Here is a 21,947-nt window from a genome sequence, read left to right on the forward strand (position 1 = left end):
ATTTCCATTGATGATTTTTTTTCTTAAATGACTCCAACTGAGTTAATGCCACATGACTTCTCTCATTAAATTGAATTAACTTAAAAAAAAAAATCTATGCAAATTGTTACATCACTTTTTCTTTTTGAGACAGTGGTTCATTTTTTAGAGAGTAGAATGTGAAGTTGAACAAAATGCATTCATATACAGTGGGCCTCATGTATCAATGTTGCGTATGGCAATATTTGAGCGTATATGGGGTGTACGCCAAAACGGCTGCGCTACTTGGCATTTATCAATGTGGTCGTTGGCGTACGCTGCGCTGAAAATATACACCAGGTCGAGAGGTGGCTGAGCTTAACTTCATGTGGTGTGATCGTTTTAGACTATGAAATTGATAACTGTAGTTTCGTCATTCCCTTAATTCGCCTGCTGCAACCAGGTTTTGTCGTCTCCATTCGGTTGTCACAATAAAATAAATATAGAAATACATTTAAAAAAATAACGAAATCTAAGATTAGGCGTGTCTCATTAATTGAGCGAGCAAATATCCACGTCAAGAATTATTGACATGTGAAAAGAGAATACAGTGGTCCCTCGCTATAACGCCGTTCACCTGTCGTGGCCTCGGAGTCTCGCGGAGTATTTAGTCCAATTTTGCATGCCTTTTTTTTTTTTTTACAGTGTTCTGTGTATCTGTTTATAAGAATCTTGTCGCCCAGAAGAAAAAATAGCGCCAACAACTACTCATAACTGTGTTTGTCACACAGAAACACACAGCGAGATGTGAGTGGGAAAAGGCGCGGCGTCAGACGCAGAGGAGCAATCTGTGACATACTGGTCAGTCACTATTAATAATTTCTTATGCGTTCGACCTCATTCGTTGATCGTTAAAATTAATTTGTTAGTTCTAAATGCCATCATAATTATTTATAGGAAAACTTTCTATTTTTATTTCTCAAACAAATGTTTGGGCCTGAAACAGTTTGGCATTATTTTCCTACTAAGGTTTGAACTTTGAGAGTGTTTACACACGAGAGAAAAGTGAGAGAATGTTCATGCCTGATTGAGAAAGTGTGTAATGAGGGGTTTTACAGCTTTGAAACGTCTAATTGTAAAAAATAACGCTGACTACATCGCGGTTTCGCGTATTACGGGCTATTTTTTAGAACGTAACTCCAGCGATTAATGAGGGACCACTGTAACACTTTATTGATTATATACTACAAAGCAATTGATACAACAGCCGCTTTTGGCGCTCTATTGGCACGCGTCGTGACTGGTGTTCTTTTTCATTGCCGTCTTCCTGGCTTCCATGTCGTAAAATGAAAATTATAAAATTATAATTACGATCGTTTCCACCCGCCGCATTTATCAAGGTCACGTTAGGCGTACGCCAGAAATGGGCAGGTGCACACTGCTTGATATGTCACGGCGACTTTGGTGTATTTCAAGTTTACACCGTAAATTTACGCCACAAGTGCGCAACATTGATACATGAGGCCCACTGTGTACATTTTATGTCTATTTTATTTTACTTCATAAAAGCATGTTTTGTTGTTCAATAACTTTTATGAACAATTTATGTATAATCAGAATTTTTTATAAAATGTCCAATGATTTCTGAACATATTTTAACTTCAGGGGTGTCCTTTTCATATCAGGGGCTGATGGACATCAGCAGAGACAATTAAAAACAGATGTGCATCAACTCTCACCATTGGCTCTCATCCAGTATAAAAAACAAAAAAACAAAAAAAAAAACAAATGATAAACACCCCCCCCCCCCCCCAAGAAAAACAGGCTATACAATAAATGTCTAGTTATGATACACAAATTAACCTCCTGATGATAAAAGAAAAAGTTTTATATTTACACAAGAGCTCAGTGAATTAAATCTGTATGAAACTGTTCTGGATCTCATTAAACTGACCCGGTCGAAATTAATTCTGAAGTCCAGTGTGCAACTAACCATCGACCGAGTTAGTAGACTTCAATTTTTACAGTTTTTTTTTTTCTTTTTTTGGAAGTCGCTGTGTTCAGAACGAAGCTGCAGTGAGGAATATACAAAAAAAATTTTTTTCAGACATTCACCAAGAAGAACCTGTGCAACAAGAGTTAGGTGGAAAAACAAAAAAAAATATGGATTGGCAGATAAAAGTAAACATATTTTCAATCAACATTCCACTGCTATATCAGACTCTGAAAGTTCAAAATCTGAGGCTGTAAAGAGCAAGTCAGAAGCGATGAAGGGAAAACGTTTGTGTGGAGCAGCTGTTGCTGCTCAGCCGCTTATTTGATACAAAGAAACAGCTGAGAGAAGGTGTGTCCAATTCAGAATGCACATCAGGAAGCAGCCTCAAGTCTTGAGTGGTGTCACGTGTAGCCTCAAATACGACCGTAAGAATGGCATCGTATTTCTGCACAGAAGCATTTACATTGAAGCAAAGCAGAGAGGGTTCGTTTCATGGGAAACGCCAACAAGAGCAAAGGTAACGTTAAGGTGTGTTCATATCATTACGCCACGCACAGCTACACCCCCTCACCCCACCACCCCAAGAACTGTAACATTCTTCTGATTTGCAGTCATGTTATTCTCTTGACTACATTCGCTGTGTTTGTCAGACTTCAAACCATTTTCTAACATACTGGACAACTGTGTAACTGGAGCCCAACCGCTGTATCAGTTTGCCAATAATACCAGCCGATATGAGCTTCCCATTAACATATCGGTAGCTGCATGATTTTTTTTCCCCCCCATATAGGAAAACTTATTTTCCCAAATAAACAATGTAGAAAAACACTAGCAGTTAGAAATGGTGTCATTATGTAGCCTGTCGAGCAGAAGGCACTCCGACGACACTGCTTACAATGCTGTCAAGCATGGCTGGGATCCCCATCACCATTTGGTCACATTATCTAAGAGAGCAAGAGAGACAAAGTGACCACAGGCCATTCATTTTCAGTCAGAGTGGATGTTTAACAGCGACAACAAATAAGTGGTCACTCGATGAGAATTCTGGCTCGGATCAGGTCGCGGAGGCAACCGCTCCAGCAGGGGACCCCAAACTTCCCTTTCCCGGGCCACATTAACCACCTCTGACTGGGGGATCCCGAGGTGTTCCCAGGGCAGTGTGGAGATATAATCTCTCCACCTAGTCCTGGGTCTCCTCCCAGCTGGACGTGCATGGAATGCCTCTACAGGGAGAATTATTTTTATGCAAATGCTCAGTGATGCAACATGGCGACTGCCAATCCGACTGACAGCAGTGTCATGTACGCTTGTTCAATTCACAGTATTTAAAACAAGGTTAATCTTTAAGATGTAAAATATGAAGCCTCAATTACATTTATGTCTTTACTGTTTGACAACAAAATGTTAGGAATCTTTATTTATCAAAAGGTATCTGTATCACAATTTTATTTAACCAATATCTGAATGAAACGGCAACACGTGCATAATCCAAAAACGAGATTTGTGAAGAATTGGTTTTGCCGCAATAATGTGAACACAGCTTCAGATCAGAGAAGAAGTAGAAAAGAAAGATTTGGGAAAGCTGGCTAAATACGTGAAAGCTTTTTTTTTTTATGCTTTTGCAAACAACACCATCGGATCCAGACAATGACGGTCAGGCGGGAGTGGCGGTTTGCTTCAGTAGATGGGCCTCGGTTGTTTCATGCTGTAGTGAGCCTCTGACGCCGACACATATGCAGACTCGGGAAAAAAATCCTCGTGGAACTCTGCCAGAAACCTGACACAAAGAGAGGAGGGGATGCAGTGGGTACGTTCTCATTAAATATTCAAGAAAAACAATGAAAGCTGCCTTGACGACAATATCAACGGAGATTACAATCTCATATCCGCGTTTCTTCAACGTGAATAGTCCACGATAACTGGTTCATTCCGATAAATCCTGAACTCCCTGCCCTTCATCCATCGTCATACCGCCACTGGCAGACCACCGATGCTTTCAGCACCAGAACAAGCATCTGAAGCCGACAGAGGCAAAGAGAGAAAAATCCCCCCTCCCATCTAATCAGTAGCGGGGAAAACTAATCTGGAATCTTCTTAGTATCTGCTACTCGGCCAAATCCTGTAAATCTTGCCATCTCATCTTTGCTCCACCGGCCTTCCTAATCTCAATGCAAATAAACTGTCCACATCAGAGGAGAATTTAAGAACACTTAGATAACAAACGAGAGAACCAACAACAACAACAAAAGGGGGCGCACCTCAGAGCCAACACACACACAAAATGTACTTCTACACAGCAAACAGCCAAATTATTGGATTTATTGTGGTCATAAACTGAGCTGCAATACTAATCATTAAATTAATCACCAACTACTTTAAGAATTAATTAATCATTTTGAGTCTTTTTTTAATATCCAAATTGATTTCATATTGTGAAATATGATGTTCTGGTTTCTTTCCTCCTCCTGTGATGTTAAACGGAGTCTCTTTGGGTCATTTGGGCTTTGAGAAATACTGATCAATATTTTTCATCATTTTATGGCCCAAACAATGAATGGGTGAATCCAGAAATGAATTAAGACCATGAAAATAATTGTCTTTTTGTGTTTCTGCAAGAAACAAACCTGTGGACAACATTTTCTTCCACACTGCGTTTTTCCAATGACTGCATTTTTAAAATTTTTGGTACATTTATATCAGGTATATGTTTTTTTTTTTATGTTTTTTTGACAACATACTTTGATGCAAGGTTAAAAGTTATTTTAAAAAATTATGGTTATGATTTATTGGTACATTAATCAAAGAACTTGACTAGTCAGAAATAATCAGACTAATTAAAAAAAAACATCAGCTTCATTGAAAAAAAAAGAAAAAAAACTGGTAAATTAATCCAGCAATTAAATTTAAAGGCTTTTTCAATTTTGCAATAAAGATTAAAATTACATAAATTATTTGGTGGTTGTTGTTGTTTTGTGACCCTTAATTGAAGTAAGTGGCCTCCAACAGAGGTCAGGGAGTTTGAGGTTTCAGTTCAGTGTCTTTGCTGTTTCTAAGACTGCACTCTTCTGGACAGAGACCTCCGATGCCTGGAATCTGCTGGATTCACTCTTCCACTTTGGGGGTTATAGCTCCCAGTGCTCCTATTACCATTGGGACTACTTTGGACTTTACCTTCCACATTTGCTCCAGCTGTTCCTTCAGCTCTTGGTACTTAATTCTCTATTTTTCTTGTGCTCCTTTCTGATGTTGCTGTCAGCTGGGATTTCCACATCAATCACAACTGCAGTTTTTTATTTTTTTCCACCTTTGTCAACCACCACTATATCTGGTTGGTTGTCCAGCAGCTGCTTGTCTGTCTCGAATTTGAAGTCTCACAGGACCTTAGCTCCTTTGGTGGCATCTCCCATCGGGACTTTGCGACTTCTAATCCGTATGTGGCACAGATGTTCCTGCACACAATTCTTGACACTTAGCTTTGCCTCTCAGTGTCTGCTGTCCCAGCTTGCAGCTGGATCCCGCTAATGTGTGCTGACTGTCTCTGGGGGATACAGTATTTGCACAGCCTACAACTTGGGTCCTTTTGACTGTAGTGGACTTCTGCCTCTATAGATCTGGTGCTTAGGGCTTCTCCTTGTGCTACCATGATCACTGGTAGGTCTTCTTGATGTCAGTCACTTCCTCCATCTGTTGATGGCCACTTCCTCCATCTGTCAATGGTACATCCCATGGAGGAGCTCAGTCTTCTGTGATATCTCCTCTTCTTGTTCCTTATCATCTGTTTTCAGCTGCCTGAGACATTCTTGCGGCAGCTGATCTTGTGGGGCCAATTTTCTGATGTATTCTTGGATGCTCTTCATCTCATCCTGGATTGTGGCTCTGACACACACTAGTCCTCGCCCTCCCTCCTTGCGTTACTCAGAGCCTCAGGGTGCTGGACTTTGGGTGGAAACCTCTGTGCATTGTGAGGAGTTTTTATGTCTTCACATCAATGGCATCTATCGCCCATATCTATATATCTGGAATAGTATCGATTAGTAATGTCAAAATTGCTATTAAAGGTTTGGGTTGGCTCCAAAAGATTTTTAGATTTCCAAGTGGGCCCTGCATTGTTCTTTTTTGGGAAAGGCTGGAATAATCAATTTCAAAAATAATTTAGTTGCAGTGCTCAGCACCACGAATTTCCGTTTCTCAATCTTTACACCTAATTTAGACACACACATCAGAATGTGGCACAGCGTGCACACACTCTCACATCATCACTTTAGTATAAAAGGTCAGTCCCTTCCCGACCTCAGCGGGTTTTGGCTCGCTCGTCACAGTCTGCCATGACTGCGTTTTCAGAGCTTGCGGCACGAAGCCTTTCCCAAAAGCTCATAAGAGCATGTTATTTGCGTCCAACATCCCGTGCGGCTCTTCTGCCTCCTGAATCAGATACAGCATCCAATTGGTTGGGTTTTCTCTTTCGAGCAAGATCAACCCCGCTTCAGGAGTAACGTGTCAAAATTTTAACAAGCATAATTAATCATGGCTGCAGAGAGACGGAACATGAAATGATAATTTACTTTTAAGCACGTTTGTCTTTGCATTAAAGCGATGCATGCCAGTGATTAACAGGACGGGACCTCGAGAGTGAATTTTTTTTTGAAAAAGACATGCCTCCCACCCCCCCACACCATTCCCTTGAGTCTCTGATCACACTGCAGGATGATGTGCTACTGAAAAGGAGCCCTTCGAGTTCACGTTGGGTTATGGACATGTAACGCCGGCTCTTTGCTGTCCATCCATCAGGAAAACAATAGCTAAAAAGATGGAAGTCGTCAGGTGGATTACCCCCCCCCTCCTTATTTTTATAGCAGCTGGCACTGAGACCCTGTTTATTTTGGTGGCACAGGAGGGAAAACTTTGGCTCTTCTTCACATTACATAATTAACTTTGGCACTCCACAGCACTGCCCTGTGGCAGAAGGAAGTACTGCGTGTGTTTGATTATAGAACCAGCAACCTTAAATCCCCCCCGGTTTGGGACCGGATGAAGATCACGCGGGAGATTTAAAGATTAGACTCCCGCTCTTGTGTAACACTCATCTCCCTCCCTCTAACACATGCTTTCTCCCCCCTCCCCCCTCCTCGTTCTCATTTCTTTACTCTTTCCTCGTGGCGTTGACGTCTGACCCGAATCTCTTTTCATCAATGCAATTGTCTGCTTTTAGCTTGCGCTGCTGCGATGGGTGCTCCGCCCGCTCTCACTGTCACCTTTTGCAGCTGAACGTTGGCAACTACAATCAAGCAGGTCAAACGTTGGTTAATGAACCAAATAAGTTATTAGTGTGGTTCATCAGAACTGAAAATGCTTCTCATTTAATGTACTGTTAATTCAAGGCAGCGCTGCAGCTTTAATGATTTACTCTGAGGAAATGGTCCATAGTCGCACGGCTTCTATCCACCGGACAGCAAAATCCATTTACGTTGTGAGAGAGATTTCAAATTTTATGCCCGAGTTCTTTTGGTGAGGAAGCCAACGACAACTCGAAGACTCTACAAGCTGTACACAGAGGGCCGGCGCTCATATCACATTACTCACTCCCAAAATCCATTTCTTTCTTTGCACCATTGATTTCAATGGTCTTAGTCTATTTCTTGCATTGTGTGTGGGTGGGGTGGTGGTCACCTTTATGTAAAAGTCAACTGCCTTGAATTTGAACACACCTGAGAAAGAGTTCCAAATGTTTGACGAGGAGCTCGGAGATTCCTCTCGGGGAGCTGCATCTTTCCCAGAATTTCAGGAAGCTTCACTGCGAGACAGTGAGCAGAGGAATGGAAACAGAAATGTCACCAACTGCTGAAGTCCAATTAAATCAAAGCAATGTCATCAGAGGAGCGTACCAAAAAGCCGCAGGAGGTGCTGTGATCCGTAGAGGTAGGAAGGCGGGGGAGGCTGGTCTTTAAGAGGGTAGTTATCAGGAGTCAGTTTCCAGCTCAGGACCTAGTCACAAACCAAACAGAATAACAAGTAGAGCTTACTCAGGCACCCACCCCGCACAAATCTCACAACTCAGTACGTCAGAATTTATCGTAACGTATGCAGACTGTCGGGATCAGCCTAATGATAGCTAATTGTATACTGATGGAGTACTAGTACCCAAATGATGTCCAGATGTCAGATTTTGCAGGACTGCTTTGCCTCTGACAGTATGGTTGCTCGGCAACCCTCCATCCCACTTTGCATTAATATGCACTCAGGTCCATAAGTATTTGGAAACTGCTTAACATTCTTGACCTGAACAGTGTTTCCAGATTATTAGAAAATGTTTTTCTTGAATTCTTGTGAAATATGTTTCAAAAATCACTGACTTGCAATGCAAATTTGCTATTTTGCCCCCTCTTGACAAGTGCAACTGTCATCAGCCCTCACCATGTTAAGCTCAAGGAGGTTCTCTTTGTACGTGATGTGAAATGTCAGAGATGTAGCAAAACAGAATACAATCTGTGCGTTCAGACAAAAAAAAAAAAAAAAAAAAAAAAAAAAAAAAAGGATTTGCAAAAATGTGTTTTTCAATCACATTTCAAACTACCTATGAATGAGGCTTGAAATGGAATTGGAGAAAAGGATCTTGTGCACTGTTCAGACTTGCAGCATGAAATCAGATTCAAGTTGATGATGCTCATAAATCGGATTTTTCTGTCAGTCTGAGCAAGGCCTTATAGTCCAGTCAATATGGTGATAATATAAAAGTAGGGAATCTCCCCTCGCACCCCCCAATCCTTGAATCTGATCATGTTACGACCCCTGGATTGTTCACCGTCTGAATCAGTTGTGTCCCTGAAGCTGATACTGACAGACTAATAGAAAAAAAAAAAAATAATCAGGCAAATTTCCTTTGTGCTACTTTCTCTCTGCTATATTATTTCAACAGTGATTAAAAAAGACAGCTTTCAAAGGATATAAATAAAATATATATGAATATTTACTCAAATCTCGTGCCTGTACCCATATATGAATATTTATATTTCTCTTTGCATGCCTGTGTAGTTTTTTTTTTTTTTTTGACTGTCTGGGGAAAATAAATTTCATGTGAGTTGCACTTTAAATGTTCACCAGTAAGCAGATTATTCTTTGTTTTGAAAAACTAAATTCATGCAGGTCACTTAAATTCTCTCGGTGAAATGAAGCAGGACATTTCCACATTTACGTGTCCTTCAACAAGCAGCTCATAACACGTTCATCACCTCATTCAGCTCGTTGTTTCGACGACTCTCCAAGCCGTAGAAAGGTCCACTTCTCTCTTTGCTCGGGTCAAGGGTAACGGAGAAGAAGAGCCACTGTGCACTGGGGTTTCTGGGTAAAAAAGGACAAGGAAAAAAAAAAACCCCGAGGTGAACGTAGGCCTGGAAAAAAAAAAAAATTAAATGGCCTTACATGACTGCTAAGACAAAGTAACAAAAACATGATCAGAGAGCAAATTATTCCTTTAGGACAGTGCAGATCTTGGACAAGAGGTTCAGTGTGGGAGAACAGAAGTAACACAGCGCCACCTCCTGGATCAAACTGATTGTTACAATAAGAATGCATTATTCCATAACCAACCTCATTGGGTAGCAAACCAATTTAGTTCGGACAGTTATACTTCCTTGGGTAAGTGTGAAGTAGAGCTCGTCTCATCTAAATACAGCTTCTCTACAAACACAAAGGGACACTCGTACTGAGCGAGCAAACTGTTCTCCTGCTGAACAAGATTATATTTCACTCACTAAACACTGCTGCTCTTTTCTAATGCAGCTGTCATATTATAGAAAGACTTCAACCTGTACATTATTTAAATACTTCACGATAAACACATTTTAGAGACAGCTTTTCTACAGGTTTTACTTCATTCAATACCAATTAAAATCTCAGGCCTGTAACCAGGATCTGAAAAGGGGGAAAATGGTTGTTTTTTGGTGAAAGTGGGCCTGTGTCAGCTGGGGGTCTGGGGGCTGCTCTAGGCCCTGAATTGTTTTATGTCCAGGGATGCATTCTGGAGGGGTTTTTAATGACTGACTATTTTCTCACCCCGACCCCCCCAAATTTAGTTGCCCTGCTTAATGTGTTGTATTTGTATTTTATTTTGCACAATTTCACCTTTTCCTTGCCTTGAACCAAAATTGGTATCACAACCTACATGTCTATCTGATAAGATCAGTAACAACAAGAGCTGGAATCATTTTTCATATTTTTGGCTTCCCTCATCCTAACTGACCTGATTTTAAAGCTGGAAGCCCAAACACACCAGGTAATGCTGAGCTTAGACATTACATTATAAAAAGATATTGCTTCACATCCCACTTTAGTTATGGAGAAAAGTTAAATGAACTAAACTTATTTTTATATGACTCATCAATTAAACTTAGCCCAGAACTACACTGATTTAAACATTTCAGCTGTTAAACATTGAGTAGTAATAGTAGTGGACCTTTATTCAAGAGGTGTTGTGGAGGGTACGTCCCTCCACAACACTCCCTGTCTGGATTCGCCCCTGGTGAGCAGGAACAATCAACAATTTGTGTATTTATGTGGAAAGGTTGACCTGATTGAGAGGTTTATGAGCATATTTTACATCAAGCCATCCTCAAAGTGATTTTAGGCCCTTTTTTTTGGGGGGGGGGGGGGGGGGGGGATTGGTGTTTGCTGTTATGTGTTGCGGCTCTGAAGCTGTGTTTTTAGTTTAACCACAGCAAGGACACTCACAGAGACACCCAGAGCAGACTTTGAAAGACAAGTTTAAAAATGTCTGTAAAACTGCACACTGCAAAAAGTCACATAATCTTGTCTAAAATCCTGTTTGAACAGCAGAATGTTTATTTTCCAGGAAGAGAAAAATTCTTACCATGTTTCCTGAGAGGGCACAGTTCACTTTTCCCGTTTCTTTTATCTTTCAGGTATGTTGATGAAGCCAGCGATAATTCCACAGATTCTTGTCCTTATAAGACTTTTTCAAACTGGCTTTCTCGCCATCTTCTCTCTGTGTGACGTCGGTCCGTGACATAGACATGCTGCACAAATATTCTTTTAAAAACTTGAGAGCTCTAAAAGTTTGGGACATCCACATGCTACATTTAGCTTAAACGCTGTACAGGAGCCACACAGTGTCGCCGCAGCAACCAACCAGTCCTGCTTTACAACAACTGTCGTAACAGCTACGCTTTGAGTGGCATTTTTCCTCCACGAAACTCCGCGGATCCAAGGAAACTGATTTGTATGTGTAACACACAGATCAGTGTCCGCGGACTTGTAAAACTTACACGATGTCGTAAAAAAAGAGAACGCTTTGCGATAAGCATTTTAAAAACTCAGTGATGTTCACGATTAAAGAGTACATCACTAACACCCCACCTCCTCACGATGAAATCCACGGAACCCCGTGGAGTTTTCACAGCCCTGTTTAGGACATTCAAATTTGATGAAAAACAGAAAAAGTTCTTCAAATTATAATAGAAAGCATGACAGACACACATGGGTAGAATTCTATATCCCTCTAGAGCCCATTTTATTGATTTTAGCTGCATGATTTTACTTATTTTGATTATTTGTTTGTTTATAAGGATTGTGTCTTAAAAAAAGCCATATGGCTGTTAAAGTTCGATGGAACTGTTATATTTTCTTGTGTATGATGGGGGCAGATGTCATAAGTTATTACTTCTTTCTGCTCCTTTTCATTCATGGTAATTTGGGAATTGTAATTACTCTTGTGTATTTGTTTTTATTTTACGAATGAAATAAATAAAGAAAAGAAAGAAAAAGAATTTACATATTTTCTACACTAATTCTGAGGTCTGAATATTTATAACAGTTCATTGGTTTTTGAAAGGGTGTACTTGCATTATTAGTGGGATAAAACCATTTTAAAGTGACAATAATGCTGTTTATTGTAGTTATTTCTAGGAAAATATACTGTATCTTCTAACAAAAGTAGGTATTTATGACGGGCCTTAGTGTAACCTAACTCAGAATGCTACAGCTTTAAAACATAGATGTGAAGTGTTTGATTTAAAAAAAAAAAAAAAAAAAAAATCGTCAGCTTACTCCTCTCCAGGTTGAGGAAGAACTTTGGCTGAGCCGAGCTGTCCACTGCGCGCCGTTTGAGCTGAGGGGACGCCGTAGCGCTGCCACCACCTGGACAATTATAGGCATTGCAGTGTAAGAGGAAAAACAAGCAACACCTTAAATCCACAAGTGCAGAAACTAAACTGAAGCTCAAAGTGGAACAAATGCAACTAAATCTGTACTGACCGAAAAATCACTTTCAGAATGTTAAAAGATATTCAAGTGTTAATCGCATCATATAACTTGTGATTACCCCCGCTGCTTCCTTCAGCTAAGCGGTCTCCCCCTGAGGAGTTCCTGGTGGAGCGGCGAAGTGACTGTGACTGGGACTGGAAGGAGATACAGTCCATGTCGGGGTGGCGTCGACGCTTCGGGGTTGGGGCCGAGGTGGTCGGTGTGGTACAGGAGATGTCGCTCAGTGCCGGTTGGCTGTCTGTCGACTGTGGCGTGGGGGGGTTCTGGCCCAGTGGACTTGGGCTGCGTTCTCGCTGGATGCTTCAAAGCCAAATGAGGAACCGAAGGGATTAAGGTAAACGACAAAATCGATATGAGATTCCACCAGCTGTCTTCTGTCACTGTAAATTTTACGATAACAGTCAAAAGTGGGATAGAGAGAGTGCGTATGAAGACACTGCCGCTGGCGCACTCACTTGTTGGACCAGGGAGACGCTTCATTGATGGCGAAGAAGAGCCTGGAGGAGCTGACCTTTTTGAACTGAGCCTGTTCAGAGGGGTAGAGCAGGATCATGGGTAAGGTGAAGTCAAATGTGATCCTCAGGCCATCGACCATCTCTTTACACAGCTCCTCACTGAAATGGATAAAAAAAAAAAAAAAAAAACAGCTTTTGTATGGTTTCCATGTAATAAACACGTATGTAATGGATTCTGTATAGCGGATTTTCGCTCACATCGGACAAAACGTCCTATCCAACCACAATGCATTTCCATTACAAAACACCCTCATGTACCGGACAAAGCAGTCTGGATGTGTCCAGAGGTAAAAATGAAAGTTCATCACTGACACTCACTGATTTGAGGAAAGTGGGTACCATATTTCCATGATTAAAAGTGGGCGGTCTTTTAAGTGGGTATTTATTTATTTCAAACCGTGCTCAGACACGGGACCCGCAGTCTGACGTGTACCTGCTAAATCAGACACCGCAAAAGGCTATGATTTGTCACTTATGTTTTCACTCCTTCCTCTCCTGTGATATTTTAAAAGGTTCTGCAGTGCGCACACGATTCCATTTTGATTACTGATCAAATACGTTTGGCAGAAAAGTCTGTAAATATGGCCAACTTTACAACATGGAGTCAAAAACTACAGATGCTCAAACGACCCGCAATTCATGGAGGAAACTGTACACCTTACCTTTTTCCTTGGAGGTTGATTGTAGAAATTAGAGCTCGCTGAGGGACAAATTAATCCAGAAAAATTGCATAAAGACGTGACGGAGAACTTTAAACTGTCACTTTTCATACCGCTCTTTATTAGCGGGAAAATAATAAAAATGTACCCTGGAGCCCTTCTATTGTATCTGTCGCAACATTATTTTTATGGTTAACGTTCTTTGCTATTAAGACTTAGCCCGTGTTCTGACTGGCACATTCTGCTCTTGGGTGAGTGGTTCTCGTCCTCACTTCTTCTCCGGAGGGACTTGTTGTGGGCTGCCGCTTTGCGTGGCAATCTGCTGACGCCGGTACCTCTCGTTGGCCATGAATGCTTTGTTTATGGCAAAGTGCTTCACGTAGGACTCCAGGATGTGCACCACATTTGTCTGACAGGGAACCATCACCAGCTAAGGCAGGAAAAACATTCTGTATGAAATGCGCTAAAACACTTTGAAGTAACTGTCATGTGTATCCTGAAAAAGATACAGGAGGGCGAAGTATTCTTCTTGTAACTTTTATTTTGCCCATTTGCCATTAAATGTCAGCAGTGTACCTTCTTCCTCTTGTTGATGTAAAAGCAGTCATCCTCCAACCTCTTCTTCAGGACATCCGGGATGATGATATCAACATGAACAATCTTTTCCTCACATTCCTGCTTCACATTAATCTCTGGCTCAACTCTCTGAAACAAAAAGGGGCCTTCAGGTATATTTCTGCAGAAATCAACGGGACGAGAACATTGGACAGTCTTTTCAAACTCATGCCAGTAATGATTAAAGGCAAAGCCACTGTTTGTGGAAATTAAGAAGAATTAAAAATTGTTGACAGTTGGCCTTGATAACAAAACTTGTGCTTGTTTTTGTCTTTTATCTGCATCCATGTCACCATTTTGTTGAGGTCCTCTGAGAAGGTGCTGTCCCCACTGTTTGAAGATTCAGCGTCAGAATCGTCCCCGTCACTGCTGTCTGAAGATGAAATCAGACCTGAAGACAGACAAACACAGAAGCTTAGCCGCTGAACCACGATGGAACCAAAACACAAAGAGAGAGAACGATTCCTCACAGGCGTCATCGCTGTCGTCTTCCTTTGGGATTGTCTTCAGGGAAGATTTAGAACCAGACTGACGACGGCGTCTCTTCACCCATCCCTTTCTCTTCCTACAGTCAGGACACAAAACAGTCAAGATTTCAAAGTGTCCCGCGTCATTGATTTATTTTTTATTTTATTTTTTCTACTGTACACAAATATCTGCTTCAAATATCGGTGATCAATCTCCTACATTAATAAGACTCTGTATCAACGCTGAAAAAAAAAAAACATATCCGTCAACCCTCTGGAAAAGTACCGCTATTTTTGAAGAGACAAATCTTGGCAATAAATTTATCTCTAAAATCAATTATTTTTAAAAAGTAATGAGGATGTAACAACTTACATGCGACTTAAAGCTTTGTGCGCCAGCTTACGTTGCAATTTACGGTTTTCCTCGGTGTCCCTTAGGACATGATCCTCTGCAGCCCAGCGATCCCAACTACTCACATAAAGACAACAATCATTTAGCTCGGAATCATGTCAATGTGACGGCTGCATCAATACACAAAATGAAAAACTAGTTAGAAACCCATCTGGTAGAAATTACTATCTACTTACAAAGTGATGTCAATAAACACAACATGGAGTGCAATTTATCTCACGTTAACTAAAGCGGGGTAATTATAATTACCTCCTGTTCCAACCATTAAAGTGAATCAGGTACTTTGGGACCCTCTTTCCATGTTCGTCTGTACCTATCAAGACATCAATGACCTGTTGGGTTGAAAGCAAAAATAATGAAAGACATCAGTGAGCGAGTACGTACTCTACACACGATGATATAAAAAAAAAAAAAACACGTCTAATGGTGTTTTAGACTGTGTATGACTTCATCATATAACTTCATTATGATGTCATTCATACCAACCAATCACAATACTGTGCTGAACAATATGCTTTCAGTCATCCATCTCAACTTCTTGGTTGTTGACATTTACAAAGCAGAGTGTCAAAGAGGCAAAGCTCATCCAGTTTTATTCTCCAAATTATTTCCCCACATTGTGCAGTTGAAGAAAATTATGACATACTGGTAAATAACATTCTTTCCCAATAACTGCAAATTTTCAAAGAGTAATTTTTAGCATTTACACTATTGTGTAGACAGTTTTTGAATGAAAACTCAACTACCAGGGGAGCTGATTACAGCAGTGTGTAAACTGTTTTGGGGGACAGTAATTTGCACACTGCTGTCAAAATTACTGCTGGTAATTGAGGTTCTCTTCCAAAATCTATACGACAATGTGTAGATTTTCTTCAATGCTGTGTTTAGTGTGGCACACAATTTTCCTCTACATCCATGCAATTTGGGAACATCCCCTGATTTTGGGTGAATTTCAGTGTTTTCACCACCAAAATTCTATATTGTTCACAAAATTCAAAATTTCAGAATTAGAAATGGAAGAATTATGAACAGTGTTTAGCTGAATCACACGAACTGAAGGGCGAGGGGGGCCATTTTGGGTGAATTTCACCATTTTCACCAAAAAAAAAAGTGTCCCCAAATTCAAAATTTGAAAATACGAGGAATAATTGTGAACAGCACTCAAATCAGGACCAGGAATGATACATCCTGAATTTAAGTTGGCCGGGGGTCTGGGGCCCACTGTAGGAGCTCCTGAGTTTTAGGCAAAATTAGACCTATTTTAAGCCTTATTTTGACAGCCAATCAGATGCTTGAAAAAAGTAAGGAATGCTTTGCCTAGAATGTCCAAAAAATGTGGAATACAGGAAAAATCCTGAAAATTCTCATGCCTATCAGGTGAAACTCACAAAACCCACCATCACTCACTCATCTTCAATCGTTTACTCAAATTAAGGGTCTTGGGGGGAGGCTGGAGCCTATCCCAGCAGTCATAGGGTGTGAGGCGGGGCAAACCCTGGACAGAATGGCAGTCAGTCGCAGGGCCACATACAAACATATTGATACCTGCGCACACACACACACCTATGGTCAATTTTAAAGTTTCCAATCTGTCTTTCCAAGTATCTTTGGATGTGGTTGGAAGCCGGAGCACCCGGAGGGACCCATGCAAGCACTTGGAGAACATGCAAGCTCCACACAGAGACCACAGGTGGGAATCGATCCTGTGAGCTTCTTGCTGTGAGGCAACAGTGCTAACCACTAATCAACTGTGTTGCCCATTGAAATCCATGAAGAACTGGAGAAGAAGCATTGCTTGACATGAGCTTGTCACACTTTTGGTGTAGATAAGATTCTTTTAAGGTGTTTTTCAGACCATATTTTCCTTGACATTTGACAAATCTACTCCAAAAGGAATATTAGGGATGTGAATTGTACAACTACTCACGATTCAATTCGATTCCGATTCTTGGGGTGACGATTCGATTCAGAATCGATTTTCGATTCAAAGAGCTCTGAGAAATAGTTATATTACTTAAAAAAATGTTTACGTTTAAGAAAATGCAGCTTTATAAGGTTAATCAAGTGATTCTAGATGTAAATTTACTTATCTGCTTTGCTCGTTCGGAGTTGGCTGGCAGGTTAGCGAAGCACTCGTCAGTAGTCGGCAGATAATGCTGCTCCGCTCCTTTTAGCTCCGGATGATAGCGTAGCATGTGGGCTTGCGGATTTGAAATGTTTCCGAAGTACTTGACTTTCCTTTTGCAGATTCTGCACACTGCATAAGTCATGTCAAGCTCCTTCTTACGCAGCAAATAATAAAATCAAAAATGCGCCCAAACGTTTGCATTCAGCAAAGACGGTGCTGGCTGAATTAGCTCTTCGTCCGCCATGCTAAGCTACTCTCGCAGCTTCACAGTGCTTTAGCGAAACAAAGCATGCAGCGAAACGAGACGAGTCATTGGATAAAGGCTTTGTCCCGCCCATCGGACGCTCAGCGTGTCTGGGGGTCTATGGAGCAGTGGGCTGGCCTCGGCTGGCCCGGACGCCCAGCTTCTGCATGATGATTGGATGATCTGTCTTAGCCTGAATCCTTTTGATTGACAGCGAAATGAGCGAATCAGCGATCTTTTGGTGTAAACATCCGTGGGAGCATTTTCATTCTTTTCTGAGTTGAAACGGAGACTTTCCTAATCCTCTTAGCGGCATTTTCTTTGTTAAAAACGACTAGCGACAAGTCAAGCTTCTATTTCTGGTGTTTTTTTGTAGCTGCTTGTGTTTGGAGACTGACTTCTATCGCAGTTTCTGTCCCTACCGAGCAGCGGGTGCTGCTGAGCTCCTCCACCGTCACAAAGCACTCACAGGCGGAGACACGTCACACTAGCCTCGCGCCAGCTAGCGAGCTATCGTAACAGGCGTTACGGCCCGTTACGATATCATTTTGGACCGTGTAATCAACCGTTTCTGCAGCGCAACTCCAGTTTAAAGCGTGAATCACTGAAGCAATGGTTCGATTTGGCTCGTGGCTCTTTGATTCGCTGCTCCTCAGAAGCGGCAAGCCCACTTCCCAACCGCTCCCAAAGCCACCAAAACATCATGAGTCATTCCTGTGTGTCTCTGAAGCGCACGTGTTTGAAGCACGCCGGACCACCCCCACCCTCGCGGTGACCCTGTAGTACAGAAGCCGTTGCCTGACAAACAGTACACGCAGCGAGTAAGCAAGATTATGTTTAAAAAATGCTTTTAAAAAATCGATTCTTGGACATTTTGGATCGATTCAGAATCGTAATAAATAAGTATCGCGATTCGGACGTGAATCGATTTTTTCTGACACCCCTAAGGAATATATATAGTAAGTCTCTTCGGCTGCTCCCTTGTTTTCACTCGGGGTTACCAAAGTAGATCCAAGGTGTATGGTTACTCCCTTGATCTTTTGTGTCCCAATATGCATATTGATTTTGGTCTTTTATGCTGAAGTTACCTCCTATTTCAGAAATGTGGAAAAACTAAATATTTGCAATATTGCTCTGTCTACTGTCACTATGTGGACCATGACTGGCTATTTTATCTATTTATATTTTGAAGAGGGACATCTCAGCTTGACATTTATTAAATAAAATCCAATCGCATCAGATGCTGGGTGAATCTGTGAAAAGTACAAATTGTTCCAATTTTCAAACACAGCAAAAAGAACAAAAACTGCAAAGTTTAGTTGACACCTATCCATCTTCAGATTATAACGATACCCTTCTCATCATGACATTTAAAAATATCCTCCCGTAGATCACAGGTGTACAATTAAAAATTGTTGCCTTCTATGTAAAGTGGTATCACGGTTTAGAAGATGTGACCCTTTTTTTAAGTAACTGAGATTGGGGTGAAAATGGTCAAATATACCGGATCCATGCATATTTGCGGATCGTCTATAGACCTTATCATCATATCTCATTTAAAGTGTGACCCCTGTAGACCATGCAAATATTTAAAGTTGTTTCCTTTAATAGTAAGTGCCTATATGTTTCACATGAATGTGACTTTATTTTCAAGTGATGGGAAATTCCGTGAAAGCATTAAAAAGTGTAAAATTGATGTGACCTTTGCATATGTGTGGATTATCCATGCACCCTTTATTTTATCATATCGAAAGAGTGACCACTGCAGACCAAGTTGATACAACCCAATTCCAACAAAGTTGGGGACGTTGTGTAAAAATGTAAATAAAAACAGAATACAATGATTTGCCAAATCCTTTTTCAACCTAGATTCAATTAAATACACCACAAAGACAAGATATTTAATGTTCAAACAGACATTTTTGTTTTTGTGCAAATATTTGCGTCAATGTGCCATTCATTCATACCTTCATTTGCTGTTGACATTGAATCTCAATCACTCAATGATTGAATGAATGGGTTCAGCAACAAAACTCAATTCCATCATGAGCATGATCAGTATTTACATAACATGACAACTTGAGACATTACAAAGCTGTCTTGTCAAGAAATTAGTTAACTTGAAAACATAAAAACAAACTTACTTCATCAAGTTTAAATCCTCGAGCTGGTCTAGCAGCTGTGACATTTCCCACCAGAATGACAAACACGCACTGATAAAATATTGATGAACTGTTTGCATGCAAATCTGACTGCAGAGCACACAAGAAATGGCAGTAAATTCGAAATTCTGCTTGGCCTCCTGACAAGTATTCCCTGTGATGCAACTGGATTTTTTTTTTTTTTTTTTTTTTACATATATGGTAAGATTAAATGCTTGTCCTTGTACTCGCTGAACGATAGACCCCAGGTATGGTCCGCATAGTGACAACATACATTACATTACACAGCATTTTTTTTTTTTTTGCTTTTATTGCATAGCAAATTCATGTCCACATAAATAAATTGTAATTTCCAAATTATTGACTTCTTTGACAAAACAATGAACATTTCTGACAAGGAGAGATGCTTGATATTTATGTGGTAAAAGTTTGTCTGACATCGAATTTTCTCACATTTACTCTGCTCTGAAGAATGCCTATTTCGCTATTTGTTTCACATCTATAAATGGCACATTTTAGCCTAAAAGACTGGTTACCATGGCAACCACCGAAGGATATGTTAAAATATTTTGTACTGTTCATACACCAAATTTCATTGAAATCGGTGAGATGTCACTTTCCATGTTTTGGGCCCTCATGGCTGATTTTCTCAGTCACCTGCTCTTGAAATATTACTTAATTTAAATAAAGGATTCTGACATTCTCATCAGGAAAAAAATAAATAAATTGTGGTTTAGCAAACATTGAATAATTTCCTATGGACTGGATATAAGATTATAAAATACATGCTAAATAATTGGTGAATCAGTTTTGATTTCAAGTAAAGATTTGATTTTTTTTTTTTTTTTTATCTGCTGGAGGTTCATGAATTCTCCAGATCCATGAAATTCACCACCATGTAGGACCAAAAAGTGGGGTGCGGCCTGGATTTGGACCCAGATCCTGCTCTGTACGGACCCCGGCCCATCATTAGACTTTGTCGGACCATTTCTATTGAAAACTGCACAACTTTTTCTTGCAGTTAGTCATTTTATTTTGCGTTTGGCTTCACAGTAGTTGATGCACAGGAAATGCACCTACCAGTCACCCCAGATAACACTATTCATCTAATCATTTATTCAGGACGCTGCGAGTGGAGCGAGGTCCAGATCTCTGTCACTCGCCCACTCACACTTACCTTCTCCCTCTTCCAATATGGCGGACGAAAATATTGCGGATATGAGCCGCCTGTCCACTCTAGTCATTATTCATGTCTATGCACCCAACGAAAGTGTTCCGCTAGCAGGTAGCTATCGCTTGTTAGCAAGTCTAATCTTGAATCTAACGGAGATAACTGCGGGTGGCCAGCTAAATATTACGGTTATAACGTGATAACACACTCATAGTCCACTGAAACAGTACATAAAAGGTTCTTTTTAGTGTGATAACAGATACTAAATTAGCGGTAGCTCGCTGCCGCACCAACGTGTCGGTGCGTTTATTACGCCACAACAGCGGCAAAACAGCGTATTCGACTAATAACATAACGTTGAGTTTAAAAGTCTGCGATTTTGTAAAAGTTCTGATTGCGCTGGTTCATAAAACAGCCTTATTTCAAATGGAATCACTCCTGCAGTGATCGCTAAATAAAGACTAAGCACAGTTACAACACAATAAAATCAATCGCACTCGAACAACAAGCGTTAAAGCGCTCGGCTAACTGTGAGGCCTTCACAACACGCAAGCAAACCCGCATTTTGCACAAACAATACTGCTAACGCACGTTAAATTACCCACTTTGAGGCAAAAAAAAAGAAAAAAGACATTTAAATACGCGCACGGGAAAGACGTACCTTAGCGTCATACAACACTTTAGCCTTGGTAGGATCGGGTTCAAAACACAGAACTTTTTCTCCTTTGTGAAAGTGATATTTAATTCCTCGCGAATTCATTTGTTCATGGCGCCGTGTGGAAGAGGAAGCATCAATCAGGACCATGCAAACTCTTTAACCCGTTCCTCGCCAAACGCTGGAGGGGTCTTCCATAAAAAAACAAAAAGAAAAGGAAAATCCACAGTCTGCAGAAAGATGGCGCTGTTTGGTGGAATTTACGGCGCGACACCAGGGACGAGCGTCATCACGCTTTCCCGTGATGCATTCAGGGATCCTTGTAATTTTTGCAGCTTTCATAGACACATTGAAATGAATTTTTATTTTGATATACAACCCCTGGCAAAAATTATATAATCACCGGCCTCGGAGGATGTTCATTCAGTTGTTTAATTTTGTAGAAAAAAAAGCAGATCACAGACATGACACAAAACTAAAGTCATTTCAAATGGCAACTTTCTGGCTTTAAGAAACACTTTAAGAAATCAGGAAAAAAATTGTGGCAGTCAGTAACGGTTACTTTTTTAGACCAAGCAGAGGGAAAAAAAATATGGAATCACTCAGTTCTGAGGAAAAAATTATGGAATCATGAAAAACAAAAGAACGCTCCAACACATCACTAGTATTTTGTTGCACCACCTCTGGCTT

General features: G+C 40.7%; 1 protein-coding gene across 1 annotated transcript; it reads right to left on the reverse strand.

Annotated features, from left to right (window-relative positions):
- Nucleotides 1-2,105: 2,105 nt before the first annotated feature.
- On the reverse strand, nt 2,106-21,486 carry LOC117514943 (male-specific lethal 3 homolog). The gene is given in 16 exon segments (XM_034175515.1): nt 2,106-3,731; nt 7,660-7,688; nt 7,690-7,745; nt 7,837-7,936; nt 9,181-9,248; nt 9,251-9,289; nt 12,014-12,103; nt 12,288-12,529; nt 12,685-12,843; nt 13,676-13,833; nt 13,980-14,108; nt 14,312-14,409; nt 14,489-14,583; nt 14,859-14,954; nt 15,147-15,229; nt 21,264-21,486. Coding segments are annotated over 16 exon segments (1,686 nt in total). The 5' UTR covers nt 21,408-21,486; the 3' UTR covers nt 2,106-3,631.
- Nucleotides 21,487-21,947: the final 461 nt, after the last annotated feature.

This window comes from Thalassophryne amazonica, chromosome 1, assembly GCF_902500255.1.
Source record: "Thalassophryne amazonica chromosome 1, fThaAma1.1, whole genome shotgun sequence".
Taxonomy (NCBI): domain Eukaryota; kingdom Metazoa; phylum Chordata; class Actinopteri; order Batrachoidiformes; family Batrachoididae; genus Thalassophryne; species Thalassophryne amazonica.